Source organism: Crotalus tigris, unplaced genomic scaffold (genome assembly GCF_016545835.1).
Source record: "Crotalus tigris isolate CLP2741 ecotype Arizona unplaced genomic scaffold, ASM1654583v1 scf7180000017659.2616968, whole genome shotgun sequence".
NCBI classification, from domain to species: domain Eukaryota; kingdom Metazoa; phylum Chordata; class Lepidosauria; order Squamata; family Viperidae; genus Crotalus; species Crotalus tigris.
In genome coordinates this window covers 361,275-378,359 of record NW_024096546.1, presented here as the reverse complement: position 1 = coordinate 378,359, position 17,085 = coordinate 361,275, and the positions used below count along the sequence as shown (strand labels likewise).

Genomic DNA, 17,085 nt, shown 5'->3' with positions numbered 1-17,085 from the left:
TTCTGTTATTAAAATGTTCACTTTTGGCAATGGTTCTGGTATTTTTAAAGTCAATTTCATGTCCTGTGGCTTTAAGGTGTTGGACCAGGGAAGATGTTGGTTCCTCTTTTTTGACTGAGTTCTTATGTTCTTCAATGCGTGCACTTATTCTTCTGTTGGTTTGTCCGATGTATGTGGTGGGACAAGTGGTGCATGGGATTTCGTATACTACCTTGATTTTCTAATTCAATTACGAAATCCCATGCACCACTTGTCCCACCACATACATCGGACAAACCAACAGAAGAATAAGTGCACACATTCCCAAAAAATATCTACTTCTGCTTCATTGACTATGCTAAATCTTGCCAAGAAAACTCCAGGGATTTGTCTAGATTATCACCAAAAGTGAAATAAACAAACAAAAAAAAACCTGACTCAAAGGCACTCAATTAATTGATTAATTAACAAAACTCTGCCTATAACTGTTTTCCCCCAGAAATGTTCAAATGCAGATAACATTATTCTGTCAGCTGTCCCTGAAAAGAACAGGAAGAACTAAATAAAGCCATTTTATTTACCTGTAGCAACTAGAAGTCCAGGGACTGTCTCTTTGCTTGAAATGCTGTCTGAAGTGTAAGGGTTTTCAGGGATTTGCAAATGTAAGTGCAAGGAACAGAAAGGCTGAAAGAATTGAGAAATCGTTGATAAGTTGACTTTGAGGATATAGACTAGTTAACCCTCTTGATATCATAGTTTACATTTTCTTCATTCAAAAATAGTATCATCACCAACAACAACCTCACCAACAATTCATTTCCAAAAATAGGTTATTACCAGTTTTATCTGCTCGTGTGGGGTTTATACATGAAGCTAATATGAAAAGCATTCTGGTTTTTGTACAAATTATGGAAATAATTAGGGAAATCTCCTACTCTAGAAACTTGCTTGTTGTTGTTAATTGCGAAGTCGTGTCCGACCCATCGTGACCCCATGGACAATGTTCCTCCAGGTCTTCCTGTCCTCTACCATCTTCTAGAGTCCATTTAAGTTCACACCTACTGCTTCAGTGACTCCATCCAGCCATCTCATTCTCTGTCGTCCCATTCTTCTATTGCCCTCAATCTTTCCCAGCATTAGGCCCTTCTCCATTGAGTCCTTCCTTCTCATTAGGTGGCCAAAGTATTTGAGTTTCAACTTCAGGATCTGGCCTTCTAAAGAGCAGTCGGGGTTGATCTCTTCTAGGACTGACCGGTTTGAACGCCTTGCAGTCCAAGGGACTCGCAAGAGTCTTCTCCAGCACCATAGTTCAAAGGCCTCAATTCTTTGGCGCTCAGCCTTTCTTATGGTCCAACTTTCACAGCCATACATCGCAACTGGGAAAACCATGGCCTGGACTATACGCACTTTTGTTGGCAAGGCGATGTCTCTGCTTTTTAGTATGCTGTCTAGATTTGCCATAGCTTTCCTCCCCAGGAGCAAGCGTCTTTTAATTTCTTGGCTGCAGTCCCCATCTGAGGTGAAACTTGCTAGACACCCAGTATTCTTCAAGAGCTTTCTTTTCATGGATTTTCAATTGCAATGGCAAGTAGATCATATGGTCTGGTTTTCTCCAGTTTGACTTTAGTGAAGTAAAATTACTAAATCACTTTCCCTTCTAAAGTTGGAAGTATAACACTATATAATTAAATAATAATTCTTCAAAGTCCTCTTTTGGTAGAAAGCAATGAAATTTAAGATGAATTCATAGCCTGTTATTAAATGTTTGTAATGATTCCATGAATATTTTTTCTGGGGAGAAGGTGATATATTAACCGTACAGGGATGGGTTTCAAGGAAATATTGCATAGACATCAATAAGTTCCTTTCCTATTTAAACTTGGGAAATTGATTCAAAAATTAGAGGTTGGAAATTTTCTATCACTGACCAGCAGACAGTGAATGGGGTCCCCTCTCAGGTCAGAATCTGGAGCTTGTAGCAGACGCCAGTCTCTTCCTTTGTTGTAGGTGATAAATGTTTTTATTTGTTCTTCTACTTTCTTGTTAGCCAGCAATATACCTTTGATCCCTGCTACCTAGGAAAAATGATAAGAAATGAAAAACCATATTGCAAGATTAGGCAAAGACAAGGCACAGCTAAATAGTGCATAGATATTTATTAGAAGTCTAAAGATTGTTCAAAGCAAATGTATTCAACCCAAGCAACTAAAAAGTTTTTTTGCTTCTCAGCACTCTGGTAAATCTCAAATTCTATAAACTATCAGTTTCTTGGAATTTTTGAAATGTTCAAGATTAACTAATTTATCCTTCATCAGCCTGATGCTCTGCAGATAATACTGATAGTTTAGTTCTCAAAATTCCCAGCCTGAATAGTGACCATTAATATATTGCTATAATTTCTGGGACTACTAAAATTATTAGGACATGTAGTTATGGGAGACTGGAGCAGCGATTGCATTTAATTTTTGAGACATTCAACAAAGAATATCAAAGATGAAATATAACTGATGTGTCTGCTTTTAGATCCCTCCTTCCCTACCAACGTGCCCTAGTTTAGCTCATTCTAAGAGAAAAATATATATATAATTTATTCCACAAATCAACTCACTGAATTACCTTTCACACTGGCAGAAAAATGAGAAAACATCTCATAAAAGGGCTTTTTTAAAAAAAGAAAATGAATGTAATTTTAAGTACAGTAAATGTTTCTCACAAAGGCTTCTATCATTCCCAGCTATAGAGACCTATTTTGGAAATTCTCCAGGAAGTGAGTTCAAAATATCCTATCAAAAAACAAATTGCTTTTTAAGAGCGCATAAGAGAACTTTAATCTCATCTCCAGAGAAATTCCATTTTGGCAGCAGAACTCCTAAAACCTTTGCTTCCCCCACCCCCTGCATCATAGGAATTTCACAGTCCCATTTTATACTTCTTTATTGTACAGACATTGCTGGCTTCTACTATAACTCTGATTCTGAACCATGCTCCTAATAAAAAGGAAGGGATATTTATTACAAAAACTCCAGCTCTCGTAAATCTTGTATGTGTGTGTTTGTGTGTTTGTGTGCACGTGCTTGTATAAATATTTATTTATTTAAAATATTATATACCATCCTTCAAAATCAGAACAATACCTGAAACTAGAGCTTAGTTCCTTTCCTTTTATTTGCTATTTGCAAAAACCTAAAATTTGATCTTTATATTAGTCAAACACAATCCTATAAAATAATGTTGCTATTAAATAGGATAGCCAAAATATCAAAATGGAAGAATAAAAATGACAAAAACAAATTATGGTCCATCACAATATGTTATCTAGGGTGTGTGTATGTGCATGTGCATGCACAATATACAGTATAAGGTTGAAAAGGATTTATATAATATGAATATGTGTGTATATATACATCCATACATACATACATATGTATATGGATGTATATATGTGTCTGTGTATATAGTTTTTCTTTTTCTCGTTAGACTGTGATGTGGGAAGAGGAGAGACTGGATCCTTTGCTCCTGTGCCTCTAAGCTATATATTAAATTAAACAATTAAATTAAAACAATTTAATTGTTTTAAATTCTGTATTTTTTAACTTTTAATTTAATTTAAGAGATAAAAAGATGTATCTCTTTTTACACAATGGAGTAAGAGGGAAAATGCCAGGTGAGACATTCCTGAAAGATAGGATCTACTAGGCTGCTATCCATAAGCATAGGGAAGGTTCAGGATTGGATTACTCAGAAAAAAAGAAGTTTTGAGACTGCAGCCCTTTCAGAATTTAGCTATTCCACTACAGATATGAATAAATGTTGTTTCTGGTATAATAAAATAATTGGGAGCAAGAATTCATTTTTATATTCTGAAAGCGTTTAGAGATCTCTCAACAGATTTGACTCCATCTTCATTTCTTCTTGTAATAACAGCAGTCTTTTCAATTAAATACCAGGAAGTGAGTTTTACTTTTATAAGAGGACAAGTTGCCTCATTATGATCTTGGATGCATACCTCATAAAGATCAATGATAACATTCCCTTCTAGTCCTCGGCTGCTCTTAACATTCTCCAAAGCTAGCGTAAAATAGACTCCACGAACATCAGAAATGTAGAGATTGTATGTGTCATTTTGGTTCCATTCCTGAACTGCAGCAAACACCTGATTCTCATCTGTGCTGATAATATGCATGTCCTGTTAAGGAAGATAAAAGACTTATTACTTCCAATCTTTATATTTCTTTGCCCTTTGGGACACAAAGCAATTATCATGCCTTATGCCACTGCAGGGGAAAGATCATGAGTTATGAGTGATGTTAAACAATTTTCCATTAGACCAAGCCAATAAATTATGACATTCAGGTATTCTTATTTGTATGTTTCTTAATTTTAAATTGGCTACAGGGTAATCAGTGTGGAAGAAGAAGACAGATTCCAGAATCTTTAAAAAAGTTTCATCCTACTTCATTTTTTTATTTATACACTTGCACCTTTTTATTGCTCTTCAAAGATTTGTAGCTTCAGAGCCTAAAGGTTTCCCTTGGCCAGCAAGAGACAAAACACAATTGTCAAGCTAACAAAGATACTAAGCCTGAACCTAGTTTTTGGGTAACAGGCAGTAACAAAGGTGATCAATTTTTAATACATCCCATGCTTAAATTTAGAGTTCGTATCAATATAACTCCTAGCTATCAAAGCCAAATATTTCCAGTAAAAATGCTACTTCCTATCGATATAATATTACTAATCAAAGAACTATTTCAGTATAAAATCACAAATGCACTGGATCCATTGATTTCCAGTTGCTTTCAAACACAATCAATCAGTTGTATGCTTGTTGTCAAGCTGAAGTCAAAATATTAGTTATTAATATAACATTACAGCAGCTCACCAACCATATAGCCAATAAGCTTTGGTAGACATCCCATTTTATTGCATGGGGTAAAGAAAACAAAGATTCTGAAACATTTGGATTGGAATCACTTATCGGCACTCTAGCCATAATTTATTATAGAAATATGACAATTTTATTTTGTGTATAATAATGTGAGAATCAAATACTTCATTCTTATTTTTGTAGGTGTTGAGGTACATTTACCTTTGGTAGTGAATACTTAGGTAATTTTATCTGAGTAAAGGGTTCTCTTTTGTAAGACACGTAGTAATTTGCTCTCCCACTGGAAGTCACCTGGGTATAGATACAAAATAATACAATTAATATTCATTTAACATATTATTACATAAGCAAACCTGAAAGCATTTTGCAACTGTAAACCAAAATTGCAAACCAATTATAAAACAAAATTATTTTATAAAGACATTTAAGATTCTATAAATGCCTATAGAATGGCATCAAATTAAATTGTTAACCTATAATTACATGGCTCTAGCATTTCATGTCTAAACTTGACATGGCTTTATCTCCAGAGGTTCCAAAGAAAGATTTTGCAAAGTTGGGGGTGGGGAATGGAAGGCTGTTGCACCAAACTCAACTGACTATTAAGGAAACTCCTCTTCCTCTGAATTAGTTCTAGAAAGATTGCTTTATAAATTGTTCTGCCAACTACTGAAGCCAGACTAAATTGGGGAACTATTTGTTAGAACAAATTATAAAGCAATGGGTTTCTAATGTTGGAAATTGCTTGCTGCCAGCTTGGATTTCTTAAGAACAAGGCATACTAAATCAGTCTGCTCTCTCTTTTTGAAAGCAGCCATTCTAGCCAACAACAATAAAATATATACTGCTCAAAAAAATAAAGGGAACACAAACGTATAGGATCCTATACGTTTGTGTTCCCTTTTTTTGTGAGCAGTATATATAGTTGCCATGCTATGTCCATATATTTAACAGAGTATTAAATAACAGTGAAACAATAAGGAAGGGAAAGTGCATTAAAAATTGAAATATGATGAGTCATATACTTTCAATAAAATAATCTCTTTGACATGTCCTTGAGGGCTTACATATCAAACTCTGATGTTAAGATAAGCCCAAATTACAGACATGGTAATACCACCTTGTAAATGGTTCCATCCAAATTAGGTATCCTTTTCACGTTTGAAGTTATTTTAAACAACAAGGCATACTCCAACAACTTGATTTGCCATTTTTGTTCATACAAAATTTATTTATTAAATTTATATACTGCATGTTCCCAATGACAAGGTGTAGCACTTCCCAGTGAAAAAGCATAGATGTTCATTGTAACAGTAATCATATGCAAGCCTAATGCAATATATTTTGTAGAAATGTAAGATTTATTCATATTTAACAGAAATATGGAAGGTTGAAAATAAAACTCAACATTTAGAATGTGCATCATTTTGTTAAAAAAATCATTTCTCAAAATTATTTAGTTTAATAGCATTGCCACCCAGATATAGAAGAATGATACAGCTTGATTAACTCAATTCCTTTTTAGTCAGTTAGCAGAGGAGGGTTCCCATCCTTTATGTCCTCTACACTTATTCTAAGGAGAAGTATTTAAGGGAGTTTGCCTCTTCATTCTTTTAAATTTTAGGGCCGAATTACTTCATTCTCTTAGAATGTTTTTGTTTTGTCTACATTAGACTAAGTGAATGGGAGCTCATTAGCTAAATAGACTGGTCATATTGACAGATAATTTAAGAAGAAAAAATAGCAGGTGAGCAATGAGGTGGTCAAGAGATAATTAGACAGCTTTTCAGATCTTTGGTGTTAAACTCTTGAGACTTAACCAAGTTGTATACTAAAGCAGTGAGGTTTGAAAGTGGTTTGTCATGGCTTCCCATAGCTTTAAATACAGTACATGCCTAACAGAACCGGCTTTAGTCAGGGGAAAGATCCATTTATTCAAGTTAGCTAGCTAGGAAAGGACTCCTGATATTATTATGTACCATATACTTAAGCTTTTTATTGTAGCAGATATTTTTATATTAACAAGGAAATATGCCCTAATTAACATAAATTTTCCATCTTCCTTTTTTCTTATTTTTAGTATCACTGCAAGCAAAGCAGAATCTTATTCTATATTCTTGGGAGAAAAAAACTTACTGTACTAAATATAAAAGATGCCTATTATAAATTAGAGAATGGCTCCCATATATGCCAATAATACGGTACATTGAGAATACTAAAAAAGGCTCTTTATTTAGAAAAAAAATATTAAAATATTTTCATTTTATTAAAAATAAATATTTGTCAAATGGATAGTGTACTATGTGTCAGTACTGGATAAGAAATACAAAATGTTTTTGTCAAAGTAATAACATTAAACTTTATTTTTAATAAAGCTTGTCAAACAGCAGTTTGGTTGATTAATTTCTGCATCCACAATAAATAAAACAAAATACCACAAGATTGGGCCTCTTGCCATATGAAACTTTACCTAAATATACAACAATTGTCATTCTCACATTTCTTTCTTCAAAAAAAAAAAATTCCATTGCAATTTCATTAAAATAATAGGGAATTCAAAGCAATTTATAACATAAAAATATAATTGAAAATCATAATTGCAATAATAGAATCTATAACAGAACCACCAATAATAACATAACATAACAGCTGCCTCTAAAGACCACTCAAAAACTGCATTTTGTGCAAAATGAAGCAGACCATATATTGGTCGATAGTTGCCACTTTGCCTATTGTTTTATGGTAATTTTGTATTTTTATTTTGTTTCTTCTACATTTTTATATTTTATAATATGAAATACAAGAACTCATTTTTGACCTAGTGTTATATAAAAACAATAGATTAATAAACAAGCAAAGAAATACATAGATAACCAACAGAAAAACAAATAAATTGAGACTGCAGAATCCTTACTTCAACTACTTTTAAGCCAAATTGTGCAAATTAAAAATTGAAGAGTACAAAAATCAGTTGATACTTGTCATATTAAAAATCCTAGATTGTTATATTTTGTTTTAAACATTTAACTCTCCAAATAATTATTTTCAAAATATGAATGGAAGTTTACAAACTATAGATAGAAGTGATCGAGAAAGTGTTATGTAATAATTGACAAAGTAATATAAAATTTGCTTTGATTCAATCTTGATTTTTAATGACCTCAGAAACATACTAATCATATAGTAGATTTTTATTCCCTCTAACAGATGGAAATGGACACTTATTATATCATCAAGCCCAAACTACTCTTATGTTCTATAAATCAACTAGGGTTTCAATAGAATTGCCAAAGATGAGGTAGGAAAATTCTCACCTCTCAATTTTACCCTTTTATCTAGTCCTTACTCTTGCAGAAGTATATAGCAGTTGCCAACATAACAATTATCTGTGCCTGAAAAGATAATTACAGAGTTACAGATAGCTTTTCCATTTTCAGATTGCTGGCTCCAAATAAACAGAATACCAAATTCTGTTTGTACAGACTGGATACCACTTGGGACAGACCTATAGTCATTATGGCAGAAATTAAATCCTGAATTATTTGATCACGAATATGGAAATTTCCAGGACAAAAGAACTACAATAGTCATTATCACTTGATAAATTACTCCAGTAAAAGAAATATTTATGCAACAGGATGGTGAGTATGTCCTGGTGTCCCTGTATCACCAGTACCACTCAGTTGCATCAGCAACTATTCAAAATTGGTGAGCTGCAAGATGGAAGTTTGGTCAGTGAAATGGAATTTTTATATATGCATACCACTACCACACTTTCTAGCCCTGGCATGTTGTATCATAGAGCCCAATGGGTACAGGTGGTCCTGAGCCCAATGGGTACAGGTGGTCCTGAGCCCAATGGGTACAGGTGGTCCTGATTTGCTCCTTCCTTCTCTGTTAACCAGGTTTTTAGACACACGCCAGGTCAACATGTTCATGCATGATTAAATCATGGATAACAAATTTTTATCAATAGCTGACCTGGCAATAAGCAGTGGGTATTTAAATCAGGGAGCCCAATACAATTTCCTTGCTTAGAGTGCAACCAAAAAAGAAAGGGAGCCAAATAACAGTATGTCCTCTTTTCCCTGCAATGACCAGGTTGCACCCTCACATGTTATTTTTCCCTGTCATTGGTTACATCAGTACTTATTATATTCATGTTCTATTCTTCCTAATCTAAGAGAGGGCAATTCTACAATGGAACAGTGGTTATTCTATAAGTCCTAATAGAAAAATATACCAGGAGACAGCAACATCTTTTATACTTTGCTTTCATTGACTAAAATCCTTTAGTTCCATTCCAAGAGATTGACTTTGATAGAAGCTCACTGTTACAGCTATTGACTCATGGCTACTTTCACTAATCAGGATGCTGCATGAAAACACAGTCACTCAAGTTAAGTTCAATAAACATGGCTATCTTACTGCTGATACTGCAATTAGCTGAGGAGTGAAAAAGAGACGCATTTTAGTTTCTCTCCTGTATAATATTTATACAAATTAAATGGTTGCTACTCTTACCAAAAAGGAATTTCATCATACTAACCTTAGGCTATTTGGCAATGTTGTTTCATTGCTTACAAAAACAAAGGAGAAGTTTGAAAATTTTACCACAATTGTGTAAAGAGGAATAGCTTACAATTACGGTAATTACTAAGATCCAGCTTACTGGCTCAAACTTCTATTTTCCATTAGCCCATTGGCCCTACTAATTCTCTCTAATGACTTCATGTCACTAATTCTCCCTGATGACTTTGCATCAAGATGGAAAGTAAAAAATAATAGCTGACCTGCATTATTGCAGCCTTTCTATCTATTCTTTGTCAATTCTAAGCCTAGAAAAGTGACAGCTGAGAGATTTGCCAAAGATTGTTCGATACTGCATGTCAGAGAAACTTGAACATTATAGACAATGCACAAGGGTGAGTTACTTTTGGGAAACCTTTAAGATATGTTAAGAATCTGTTTAATCTGGTTTACTCAGAACATTGTAGAGCCTTCTTTTTGGCCTACTTTAATATTCTACCCTTCACAGTATTGGATGGAAGGTTTCCTAAAACTCCATTTAAACCCCATGAAAGAAATTTCCCCTATGGCCAGAATAAAACTGAAACCTTATACATGTATTTCTTCATGGTCCCTTCTTCAAGAACCTACATGCTGGTATGTCTATACCAACTCCTAGTAGAAACTGAACTTTCAGTGATGGAGAGATTTATTTATTTATTTATTTATGAGACTTATATACCGCTTTAAGTACAAGCACTCTCTAAGCGGTGTACACCAGTAAGCAATGTATATATATATTTACATTGCCCCAACAATCTGGGTCCTCATTTTACCTACCCCGGAAGGATGGAAGGCTGAGTCAACCTTGAGCCGGTGAGATTTGAACCGCTGACCTGCTGAACACAGTCAGCTAAAGTGGCCTGCAGTACTGCACTCTAACTGCTGCGCCACCTCGTTTATGGTTTATTTTCTACTCTTAGATTATAACTCTGCTATTACAAACCATGTTTCTTAACTTATTTGCAGCAATTGCTATTAGAAGGGTTAGGGTCTATTTTGTTTTGCTGGTTTATATTTTATTCTCTTTTATTTACTTCTTATAGGTGTAAGGATATATATTTTAACCGGCAAAATCTATATTGTAGTTTTATCACTCTCATTTTATTTGAGCTTGCTTTTATGTATTGTTTTAGGGTAATAGCTATTTTGTGTCTATTGACTATAAAAAAAATCCTTTTCCATTCTTCCAATTTTGCCAAACTCTAGCCCATACTCATGAATGAAACTAGAAAACTGAAGCATTTTCTTCCTTTATAACAGACTTGTGGGCTCAGAAATTCTGGTAGTTGAAGTCCAGAAGTCATAAAAGAACCATCCTTCTCCACTCTTTTCACTGGTAACTTTGCTAGGCCAAGCTTGCAATTTTTATGCCAGTCAGCAGTCGATGCAAATTCTGCAAGTTGGTTTCTACTGTACGTAATTTAAGCAGTCCTGGTCCTGGAAGAACAGTTTTTGTTTTCCCTGCTTCTTTCATGCAATTTTCCATTATAATTTCTTCATTTTATAAAATAAACAAGCAAGAAAATGAGAAATTACTCCCATATCATTAGCAAATAGAAGAAAAGGAGTTTTGGTACCAAAAACAAACAACAAAAAAAGATTTTCAAAAGTTATAAAACTTTGAGGACTTACATCACCATGAAAACTGACAACTATTTTCAGAGTCCACTTATAGAAATTTTGACTGTTCTCAATTATCTAGCTCAAAGACAGTTTAAAAAACAACAACACCTAATTGAATGCAATGATTGGATTTTGCCTGAACAGCCATGAAAAGACATTGTTTTAAGGGAATGGAAAAGAATCCAATATCTGGAAAAGGAATATCAAAATCAGATTTTCTTTTATAAATTTGTTTACTTATTCTGAATATCTTTTTAGGTATTGACTTCATAAAAATTTTGGGGGAGATTATTGATAAGATAAGATAAGATAAACTTTGTTGTAATTTCTTTTTACTGTGGCATCAAACATGAAATTTAGTTGCCTGCTCTAAAAGTGAAACACATACACGATACACACCTAAACATACTATGTACAACAAATGTATAGACTCACACCCCTACATATACATAACAAATAAATATTAAATACTGTCCGTCTTGAATATATAATGGAAGGAGAAAGCTTGAGAGTTCACAAAGTTAATGATGTATTGAATGAAACTCTGGCTGAATCTGGATGTTTTGCTACAAATACCATGAAGCCTCCTCCCAGAAGGTAACAAGGAAAACAGGTCATGAAGAGGACGCTGTATGACAAGATGCTCTTGATCGTCCCCCTGTAGAAAGTGATCAGGACAAGGGAAGGAAGATATGCTTTTCTCATGTGACGCAGAAAATGTAGGTGCTCTGTGTCCGCTTTACCAGTTTCTCACCGTTGAGCGACCAAGCCAAACTCTTATGTTTCTAAATTGTGGTATCTTTGAAATAAAATATAATATCTAATTCTGTGACAAAAATATTTTATCTATTTCTGAACACTTTCCTTCAATTTGAATTTTTTCATTAAACTGAAAGAAAAAAAATATTAGAAATTAAATACAACATTTCTGTATTTCTGTTAGTATATATTAACAATCCTATTTTCAAAATAATAAACATCTGTCTGGTGCTCTGCAGCCTTCCTGGCTTCTCATATTTTAGTTTTATCACAAATTCAACCCATGAAGCTTTTTTCAAATCAGGAAGAAGGAAAAGCCAATAAAGCTGAAGAATGATGAATAAACAAGTAGCACAAGAGCAGTATGTTCTACCATATATTAGCAATAAAATAAGATCGAATTTAACATTCCATCCAAAACATTCCTAAGGAAATTTAAAGCATCCTGAAAACAAGGTAAAAAACCAGATCTTCTCTGAGAAGGAAAAGTAATAATGGGAAATCAGAATTTCTCTAACATAATGTCCTCTAGATCAGTTGGGCTCACAACACAGTACTTGATCAAACTGTGTCTCCTAGGAATTCTGAAACTTTTAGCCCTAGTATAACTAATGGCACCAGGTTGGGGAAAGCCAGGGAAATGATTCCAAGGCAGTTGTATCTGATTACTTAAACTCATCTTTCCCTATCTTGATCTGAATTATGACTAGAGATACAGGATTTTATATTTTGTATTTTTCATATGATACCATTTATTAGATTAGATTTTTGAATTGACCATGGGAACATTCAACATTAACATTCTAAGTACTGAAATTTTTATTCTGTAGTACTTACTTTAAGAAGTATGCATGGTTTATGAAAGTACAATAAAATTCTCTATTATATCTAACCTTTTCTGCCTTTTAAGATTTCCAGTAAAGCACAAAAAATCTCTGCGTAGATAAAGTTTTTTCTTTCTTAGACATTCAGTCTGTTGTACTACTGTAGCATCAATAATACACTCAGCCTTCATATTATCTCTAAGACAAGTGGCACATATCTATAGATAAGCTGTCATTCAAAAGTGCGAGATGTTCCATAATGCTACCTTTCATAGAAGGACTGAAAAAAGATTCTCCTTTTGGAGCCAAGATTTTTTGAACTACAAACATTTTATCATTAATGCTGCAGTGAACCACACTTAATAAAGACATATAGGAGTGAATTGTTTTGTCTAGAACTAGCAGGAGATATAAGAACAAGTCTTCTCTCTGAAGTCTTAAGCACCAATCCTGCATTGCTAGGATAAATTACAGCCCTATTTTCTTCAGTGACTGCTACATTATAAATCAGGACATTTTTTTTTTCTTCAAAGGCAAGAGAGAGAGAAATATCAAGTCCTACATTTTATTAGAAACCCCCTTCTTTTCAGTTCTCCTGACAGATTTTCATTCCCCAAACCCCAGTCCTGCACTATTCTAATCTTATACAAAGGGAAAGGCTTTTGTAAAAGAGCAAGTCTTGGAAAAGACATGGATTACTATAGGATAAAGTCTGGAAAAGTCTTCATTCCCTTACTTCTCCACCCTTTTGTTCAATTCTCCCTAGAAGGATAAAATTCCTACTGTGGAAAGATATAACAATCATGTAGACATTATGTTATAAGATTGTTTAGATTATAAAACCAATCTGTGTTCACAACACTGAATATAAGAGGAAAGGGTTGATTCTGACTGAGGTTCCAAGCATATCTATAAGACATTCCAAGCTGGGAAATCAATTGTTCTTTTTTTGAATAATTGCACAAGTTATCCTGCAGTCCTCTACCACCTTCAAACTAACATGGACTGGGAAGATATCGTATAAATACCATGGATATTCAGCCAGCCAACTAAAAGAAAAATAAGAAAATCTCCATGTTGTTATTTTTTTCTCTAGCTAAAGTCACTGAAAAAAATAATCTGCATCAACTAGATGATTTGCTCTAACCATTTCTATTTCCTTGAAAACTTTTACTTATTCCAGCAATCTGTTTGACACTTTGGAATCCAAACCTCTTTAACGGAGAAGTTATTATAATTACTTAAGAAACTGAGACCTGCTGGAATCCTCCTTGCAGTTCCAGTCCAATGGAAGTAGATAGGCCTTCCAAAACTTGAAATTAGCTTCTCCAGGCTATTAAAAGCACAAACTTCCTTAGTCCCCAGAACAGAAGCTAGTGGGTTCAGGAAATGAAGCTCCACTGACCATTGAAAGGTCTCCTTTTCTCTCCTTTCCTCACTCTGCAAATATTCCTATCTCCAATTTTAATGAATAAGATGGAAATGTATACTTGACATCTATTCTTTCCATCAACCCCTTATCTATTATTTATGTGTATACTATAAGTTGTCTTTCAGCCCACTTTTCCTTTTTTTCTTTCTCTTTCAAACATTTGTTATTTAAAGTCCCTCTTTTCCTCTCCTTTCTCTTGCCTCTATTTTCCTTTCCCCCTTTCAGTGCCAAAAAAGGCTTATACACAGCATGTATTGGAATCTTTCTCTACCCTAAAAATTGCATTATACATGCTGTTCCGTTGTTAGCCTCCAAGGACTGTTCATTGCTATTCCCTCAACACTGCTTAAATGCTACTTCCCTACTGAGTGGCATTTGCCCAATGATTGTTACTTTGCCCTTATTGCCATTTCACATTAACTGTTAATGCATCCCCCTAAGTCTTCATGAATGTTTTTCATGTTTTCATTGCTATTCCCTCAGTACTGCTTATGTTTGAAAGACTATTTTCTCATTGAATGCTACTTCTCCAGTGACTAGTGTTTTCTCTTTCACTCTCATTTCCCATTGAAATACTTTTATTGTGTTCTCCCTCAATAAAAACAACTGCATTTTCTAAGTTTTATTTGGTCACCATTTTTGAGTTCCATATTTGCTCTGGAAGGTACAGTTATTAAGTTCTCTTTGGATAAAAGATCTCACTTGTATACTAGTCTCTGCTAGATAGTCCCTACACAATAGAATGGCAATGAATGCAGCCATCTGATCTATCAATAAGTAATATTGCATGACCACTTCAGTATACGTGAAGAATTTGCAATATAACCACACAGTAGATGCCAATGTATAAAAGTATTTCTTTATTGCTGGCCTTCCTGAAAGCCCTCAAACTTATTTGATCAATGAGCTTGGAAATGTTTTACTCTCTGTATATTGTGTTTTCTTGAAAATAACACGTAGTCTTATATTTTGGGGGGAGGGACTAAAAGACCAATTAGAGCTTATTTTGGGGGATGTCTTACGTTGCGGCTACCCACCCACTCCATCCCGTCTGGTTGCTGCCATGTGGTGAAGTGAGGCAGGTGGGGGAGTGACACATGCCTTGCACCCACTTACCTCAGGGTCCCACAGCCAGGCCACTGCCTGCTCGGCAACCTCCCCCCATCTCTTCAATGACCTACTGCCCACCCACCTCTGAGTGTGTCTTGTTTTGGGGAAAACATGGTACTTTGTTGCCATGCTGTCACTTTTATTTTTATCTTGCTTTTATTTAATTTAAATTATGATTTTAACGGTTTTGTCTACTTTGTTTTTATTCTGTATGCCATTTACCACTATAAAGTGAAACTGGTGTCTATACAAGAATGATAAACTATTGAACAAAATTGTATTAGTATTGAAAGATAGCAAATACGGATTATTTCATTTATTTTATTTGTTAAATTTATTTGCCATTTATCTCACCCTGGGTCTACTCTAGGTGGCTTATAACAAAGAAAGTAATGAGAAGAATGTAAGCAGAAGAGAAATAAAATAATAGAGCAATAAATTAAGCAATGAAATAGAACACAAGAATACATCACTAACCATACCTCAATATGAATGAGAGTAAAAGAAGCGGAAAAGTGGAAAAGTGATTTTGATGGATTTTTTAAAAAGAGAAATCAGGTGAAAAAAGATCAAACCAAGGGTCCCTAGCACTTTGACTAGAATTTGAAAAAAACCTGAAAAAAAAAATAGAATATTTGGGATGAAGCAAAACATTTGTTGGGAAAATCATTTTAGAGATTTGTATAATAATGAGAGCCAGTTTGGTGTTATGATTAAGGCATCAGGCTGTAAATTGGGAGACTGTGAACTGTACTTCTGCCTTAGGCACAAGTCAGCTAGGTGACCTTGAACCAGTCCCTCTCTCTCAATTCTAGGAAGAAGCCAATAGCAAATCATTGCTAAACAACTTGTTAAGGAAACTGTAGGGACAAGTCCAGACAGTTGCCAGAAGGCAACAGTGACTCAAAGGCACACACAAACACACATTTACAAAATAATAATATGTCAAAAACAGATTTATAATTTATGCTTCAAAATGTATTGTCCAAATGAAACTTGTTGAAAAGGAAATCATAAATGCAACTAAGTTAAAAAATGACAACTATGCAGAGAATAGAATAGAACAGAACACAACACAACAGAACAGAACAGAAAACAGAGTTGGAAGGGATCTTGGAGGTCTTCTAGTCCAACCTTCTGCTCAGGCAGGAAACCCTATACTACTTCAGTCAAATGGTTGCCCAATCTCTTCTTAACAACTTCCAGTGTTGGAGCATTCCCAACTTCTGGACACAAGTTGTTAATTATTCAAATTCTCAGGAAATCTATAGATAGATTAACTGGAAAAATGTTAAAATATTGATGTAGTTTACTTATTGAGTGACTATGCAATTTGTTCAATGCATACCTAGATTGCAATTTTGCCTGATGATCAGAAATATGTCATTATTGTTTTCTATGCAAAAGGAAACATAGCAAAAGAAATGTAAAAAAAACTAACGTGAGCTTGTAGAAAGGTGTTAAGCAATATTTTGATTCATCAACTAAAAGAACTGACAATGAATAAACTAAGGAAGTGCAGTGAGGCATACATGAGGTAGAGGAACATGGGCCAGATTTTTGCTCTTTACCAGATCACTGAAAAATGTATAAATGTGAGAAGGAAAATGTTGCTATGTTTATTGATTTAGTGGAAGTTTATGATAAATATTCTCATATAGGAATGTTTTGGGTGAGATATAATTGAAGATTAGTTGCTGAACACATGAAAATAAACAGTGAATTGTGAATAACTTTAGTGTCAAACTCGTGATGTCACATGACATCGCACAATATATCAGGACAATTTTGCCATTGTCAGCAATGGGGTGGGCACAGCTTCCACGTGATGAGTCCGGCCCATGGGCCAGCAGTTTGACATCCCTGCCTTAGTGAGTTGTTCAAAACCATGCAGGAAA

General features: G+C 34.4%; 1 protein-coding gene across 1 annotated transcript in view; it reads right to left on the bottom strand.

The window, feature by feature from the left end:
* Positions 1-17,085, bottom strand: part of LOC120304818 (VPS10 domain-containing receptor SorCS3-like) — a 319,187-nt gene that overhangs the window by 85,239 nt on the left and 216,863 nt on the right. The window contains exons 7-10 of the mRNA XM_039335790.1: positions 5,069-5,158; positions 3,986-4,165; positions 1,908-2,054; positions 561-663 (exon numbers count right to left, since the gene is read on the bottom strand). Coding sequence (XP_039191724.1) covers positions 561-663; positions 1,908-2,054; positions 3,986-4,165; positions 5,069-5,158 — 520 coding nt within the window. The remainder of the gene's footprint in view (positions 1-560; positions 664-1,907; positions 2,055-3,985; positions 4,166-5,068; positions 5,159-17,085) is intronic.